The sequence below is a fragment of the Pieris rapae genome, chromosome 23, assembly GCF_905147795.1.
Source record: "Pieris rapae chromosome 23, ilPieRapa1.1, whole genome shotgun sequence".
Taxonomy (NCBI): domain Eukaryota; kingdom Metazoa; phylum Arthropoda; class Insecta; order Lepidoptera; family Pieridae; genus Pieris; species Pieris rapae.
In genome coordinates, this window is record NC_059531.1 from 1,845,674 (window position 1) to 1,851,877 (window position 6,204).

A 6,204-nucleotide genomic window follows, 5' to 3' on the forward strand; every position below is an offset into this window, starting at 1 on the left:
TCTAGATGACCCAGAAACTTGATAATGCTTTGGGTTGACTTTCATGCAATTATTATAAGTAAAATTAATTAAAATCTTAAATGTCAGCCAAGTTCAATCAATCGTCAAAATTCTATATTCACTCGGCAAGTAAAAACTGCACATTTAATATATACAGGACCTGGATGACCGAGCTTAGCTCGGTATTTTTTTTTATAAATCGTGTTTTTTGGAAATTTCATTTAAGTACGAATTACATACTTATAAAATTATGAAATATGAATATAATTATCGAATAAAGATAATAATTATATTTATATTTAAGTTTTTATTTGACTGACATCTTTAAATGAGCAATTCTATGTTTAAGTTGATAAAACACAAATAAAATGACATTTTCTAGAAATGATTCCTAGCTAAATCGATTTATCGTCCCCGAAACCCTCTGTATACTAAATTTCATGAAAATCGTTGGAGCCGATTCCGAGATTCCAATTATATATATATATATATATACAAGAATTGCTCGTTTAAAGATATAATAAGATATAAATACGTTTTTTCGCAAATTATTGTATACATTACCTGTATAACTTTTTTTAAATCTGTTTCATGATCTTTTCTTCTGATAGGATTTTGTGCTCACAAACCGTTCACCTTAAAACATAGATATCTTTAATTTAAAAATATCTAAAATTAAAAAAAAATCCATTCGTAAGGTTGGAATTTCTGAGATCAATCAACTCATGTGCGATGGGCTTCTATCGAACGGAACGGGGAATTCTGTGTATTTTTTCGCGTGTGTTTATCACGGGGTACTTTCCCGTGATAGCCCAGAGCACCAAAAATTCACGAACCACCCATACATGTGAAATCGGTAAAATTGCATTGAATTATCAGGTAACCGATGTTAGAACTTGACGACAATGTACCCTGTATTGCAGTGAAACTTAGATTCAGACACCAGTAAGGCTTTCATATGCCAAAATGTATGTATTAAACTTAACCTTGTGGGTCTGGCCAATGATAATTTCTCACAATATCCGCGTTTTTGGATTACTCTAGGATTAAAATTGAAAGATTTTGAAGAGTAGAGTTGCGGGCGCATTTGCTCCGTGGTACGAAAATAGAACCAAAAAGTTTCTATAAGTGGATCTAACCTCGACACTGGTTTTACAAATATGGTAATTTTAAATTTTAAAAGCAAAATTATCAACAGAGCCACAAAATTTTTTTTTAAATGTGGGAGTTTTTAAACATAAAAAAAACATCCTTATTTATATATTTCAAATAATTTATTAGACAGAATATACTAAAATTTACATTTTACAATACAATAAATAAATAGACTGTAACCTAGTAATATATTTACTGTCAAAGTACTGATTGACACTTATTTAGTAGACCTGTCGATAAGTGATTTTGTCAGGACAGGCATAATGAGAAGTTTTCGATTAACCAAATATTATTAGATGAAAACAATAAAAGGACAGCGATAACACACCGGACAAAGAATTACATCTTACGTTTTGCATAATTAACTGCACAGAGGCCGAATAAAATGTTTTAGATTATTTTTATGTAGGTACTTTTATGTATAGAGGTTATAAATTAATATCGAAATGGTATATAAAAGATAAATATTGTTATTTATTTTCTCTCTGCATTGAAAATTAATTAATAAAACCACATCTATGTAATTGAACATTTTTTAATTTTTTTTTTTTTATTTACAATGCTCTTTGAATCTTCCGTATATGTTGACTCTTCGATTCGTTGACAGCCTCGTTCAATGTATTAGTTAAATGTACTAATGTTGGTAAATCACATTGCATTATAACGTGTTTTACTACATTTTGACAATGGCTAGCTGCCTTTGCTTCTTCTACTGAAGAACTTATACAAATATCATGTGATTCTCTATGGGTATGTTTGTCTATACTATGGTCGTAGCTTTTTGGTACAGATAGAACATAGTCCATAGTGACCACGGGTTTTATTAGTTCTGGACAACTTTTTGATGCCATCTGGAAAAAAGGAATAGTCAAACTTGAACATAAATAAATTACTTTTTAAATGAATCCTCGAATTTCGTTATGAAGCATAGACAATGTGTGGGAAATATGTGCAAAAAAATAAATAATTACTGCTGACGTATATCAACAAATAAGAAAATCAAAGACACTCCCCTCCCCCTCTATAGTGCTCACGTAATACTTAAACGACCCCAAGCACGAAAGGTGAACGAAAAAAAATAAAGAAATCTGAATAAGACCAATAATTCGTAGAGTAACTGAATGTGTGTTTAATTGAAAAAAAAATTCAATCTTTTTTTTTATTAACAATGCTGTTTGAATCTTCCGTATATGTTGACTTTTCGACTTAGGGTCCTTCAAGAAAAGTGCGTACCAATTCTTAAAAGGCCAGCAACGTACTCGCAAGCCCTCTGGCATTGAGTGTCCATGGGCGGCGGTATCACTTAAATCTGATGAGCCTCCTGCCCGTTTGCCCCCTGTTCTATTATTTATTATAAAAGAATATATATATTATGAAAGAAGCCTGGGATTTTAGGGTCTTATCTTGACATAGCCTTAAGTAAGCCATATGTGAAATAAGTATTAAAAACAAATAAGTATTAAGTATTAAGACATACAAATGTTATAGTTTGGGCAATGTCTTGATTCTGAAACCTACTCTTCCCTTATAAATAATCCGCAAGCAAAAATACAAGCAATAATAGACTTAAAACTTGCTTTTGTCCAGGTTTTCTATACTAGTTACAGATAGCGTTATTCACAGAGGTGCAATAAAAAAATATAATCTGTTTAACATTACCTGCACTTCGAATCTCCAAGCCAAGTCCTGATATGTAGGATCTTTCTGTTGGAGTAAATTTAATGCAGCGGAGAGCTCTCGCTTCTTTTTTGAATAGAATTTTATTAAAACTTGTTGGTGATCATCAGAAAATCCTGCGATAGCTAGTGACGATTTAAAATTCTGCTCTGATAACTGTAAAACAATAATTTAGTCTTTAAGGAATTTTTATTTGACAGACCCTTCCTAACTTAATTGTTTTGTTTTTTCCAAACTCAGAAGTTTTAAATTAAATAATGTCTGTTTTATAAACATCAAGGCTCAAATTATTAACATTGTATATTTTTGTCCTGTCCAATTGATTTGTCATTGTCCCATTGCAAATAAGTACATACAACTGATAAAATATTCATTACAAGGCTTATAGTTTGTTATTATGAAGACATATTTATCAACATATGATTTTGTTTATTTATTAACACTATGTTACATTATAGTATAAACTTTGAATATAATTATATGAAAAGGAGGGCAACTGGCTGCCTTATTACTTTCAAGCAATCCACTGTGAGTAAAGAAAAAAAAATGTGTTTAATTACATAAGGTAGGCAAGAAGTGAAAAAATACATATTAAGTAGACACTAAACCAACAAAAATTAACTAAACTGATACTAGATACATGAAAAACAAAAAGTAAAAAGTGCACAAAAATCACAACAATCTAATTCAAGTTAGTAGTTAGTTGTTGTAAAAAGTAGTATGTAATGTTTGTACAGACAAAATTTAGAGGAAGATAGAGAAGATGATTTAAAACGATGATATGATGTTATGAAACAGCTTAAGTACATAAGAATACTTACATTATGTTTGCAACCTTCTAAAATGAGGTGAGCTAAGGCTTGAATCAAATTTTGAATAACAGATGGCAATGTCTCCAATTTCTCTGTAATGCAATCTCATATATAACAGTCACATACTTAATATTCCCACATACCACATAAAAATTAATGATTTATTTACAGATTTGCCACAGTTACGTCAAATTTATATTGTACTTACAGAATAATTATATATATTAATAATTATATAATTAGAAGGCTGATGTATAAATAAATTATACATCAGCCTTCACATTGTCAATATATTGAAGCAGTACTATTATCTCACCTGCTGCCAAGGCATATTTCTTTTCATTAATTCCATTATTAAGATAATCAATTGTTAATTTGCAGAAGTCAATTAGCACTGAAATGTAAAATAATTAATGTTTTTGTCTCGATCTAGAAGATATTGATGTATAGTAAATCTATATTACGCGACAAAAAGCATTTAATAGGCGCTATAGTAAAAAAATATATTAAATAGTTTACTACAACAAAAAATTAATTACATTGAAATTAATTAACAAAAATTATAATTCAAATTCTGCTTACCCTGTGGGGAATGATTATGAAGCAAACTGAGATGTTCCTTTTGTAGTTCACTCAAAAATATGATCATATTAAATCTATGCTCTTAATATGTGCGTAAACTTAGTAACGTATTACCAAGTTTACAATGTACAGTCTAAGATATTATTTATTTTATAAAAAATATTTCTTACTAGATCCGTATGTTAATTGGAAATGTGCTCAATATTTATCTTTGCATTTATAAAACTACTCCAATTCCCGTTGTGCAAGTATTAACAAATGTTGTATATTCAATTTAGATTTACATAAATATTTTAATTTAAAGAAAAAGTATTTTGTTGATATTATGATTGCTTGTCAACAGTCAACGTCAAACGCTACAGTACTATTAAGGTTAACATTCAAACAGACATTGACGGCGTTGAAAGCATATAAAGTGAAAACTAAAAAAAAATTCGAATAAGGAAGATTTTTTTATTAGTAGCAAATTGAATGCATTACAGAATTAGTTATTATTCTTCATAGCTTGAATAAAGGATCGTTGAAACATTTCTAAATAACTCTTCTTAGTTGCAGATGCCAATTTTTCTTTTACTTTCTCCACCTCTTCATTTAAATCTTCCTCTAATTGGTTTATTTCTAATTGGTGTGTTTCGTCCGTAGCTTTACATCTGCAAAAAAATCATTGCTCAGTATTAACCTCCTGTAGATTCTATACCAATTTCTCAATAATTAGCTAAATATAGGCTATAATATAACAAATAATACAGATGACTAATAACGAAACCCAATTTCACTTAAAAAAGATATTAAGCACTTTTCTTACTGTTTTTTATAAGTCTGCTCCATTTCCTTTAAAATATCAATTTTTTGCTTAATCGCAGTTGTAGTTTGATGCAGGCAATTCATAGTGGAAGTAGTGAAATCTTCCAACTCTTTCACATTGTTCTTTAACACAGAATAATCTCTCTCCAAATCTTTTATGAATTCAGACACTTTCTTTTGGAAAGTCTCGTTCATTTTTTTCCTGAAAATATAACAATAAAAACCGATAGAAGAGGAAGACAAGTCGATACGTCCTAGGACACTAGATCTGAAACACTAGAACAGTTGATGATTTTTTGAAGTCGACTACGAGCTATTGTTTCAAAAGCTATTTTAAGAATAGAAACACCTATTGGTATGTTGCGAATAACGACGTTTACATTTATTAATTCCCGTTCTGTTATTCTTAAAGACGAGAAAAGTACAAGGGAGGCAAAACTTATAAATATATAATTCCACGCATTATAAAAACTTCTTAGTGTATCTGATAAATAAGTTTCACTGAAATTAAATTAAAAAAAGTAACAATTAGTAAGTAAGTTACGTATTACCCGGAGTCTAACTGCGTGTTCATATTATTCAATATCTTTTGTTTATATTCGCAACATATTTGCGAGTCATCGGTAATTCTGTTACTTTTTTTGCCTTTTTTATTGCAAACATCTTTTCGAGAAATGTCTTGATCCATTTCATCAACGAGTTTACGACGCTTTAGAGACTTCTTACATTTTGGTGATTGTTTTTGCTCAAACGTTATGAAATCATCAATATCGTCTGTTATGAACTTATTTTTACATTCCTTTGTTCCGGAACTCATAATTAAGCTAGTAATAGTTTTTTTTACTCAGAGTGATACTTATAACTTAGCAAGACCAACAATTATCAATACGTAAAAATATTAAACTAATGCCCGTTTCCCGCCTTTATTCTTTTATAGGTTTTTTTTTATTGGTTTAAAATACTGTGTTACTAGACTAAAATTCTTCAATGATATTTTATGGTTTCGACTTGCCATAAAAACCTACTACCTTCTTCGTGTTATCACGGATTTTTATTTATGAAATAAGAATGTTACAGAATTTTTTTGTATAAGAATTATGGTTTGAAAATAACGCATTTTGCTTATGCAAAACTCTAGGCTATTAATTAATTTTAAAAATATAGAATCAATAAA

The 6,204-nt window shown here is 29.4% G+C and overlaps 2 protein-coding genes across 2 annotated transcripts; both read right to left on the reverse strand.

The window, feature by feature from the left end:
* Nucleotides 1-1,686: 1,686 nt before the first annotated feature.
* Nucleotides 1,687-4,572, reverse strand: LOC110999430 (COMM domain-containing protein 2). The gene is made up of 5 exons (XM_022268468.2): nt 4,227-4,572; nt 3,961-4,038; nt 3,654-3,736; nt 2,815-2,988; nt 1,687-2,006 (listed from the first exon to the last, which is right to left on the reverse strand). The coding sequence occupies exons 1-5, from the start codon at nt 4,291-4,293 to the stop codon at nt 1,710-1,712; spliced, it is 699 nt and encodes a 232-aa protein (XP_022124160.2). The 5' UTR covers nt 4,294-4,572; the 3' UTR covers nt 1,687-1,709.
* Nucleotides 4,573-4,705: 133 nt separating this feature from the next.
* LOC110999424 lies at nt 4,706-5,906 on the reverse strand. The gene is made up of 3 exons (XM_022268462.2): nt 5,582-5,906; nt 5,032-5,232; nt 4,706-4,876 (listed from the first exon to the last, which is right to left on the reverse strand). Exons 1-3 carry the CDS (start codon nt 5,845-5,847, stop codon nt 4,711-4,713), a joined length of 633 nt encoding a protein of 210 aa, XP_022124154.2. The 5' UTR covers nt 5,848-5,906; the 3' UTR covers nt 4,706-4,710.
* Nucleotides 5,907-6,204: the final 298 nt, after the last annotated feature.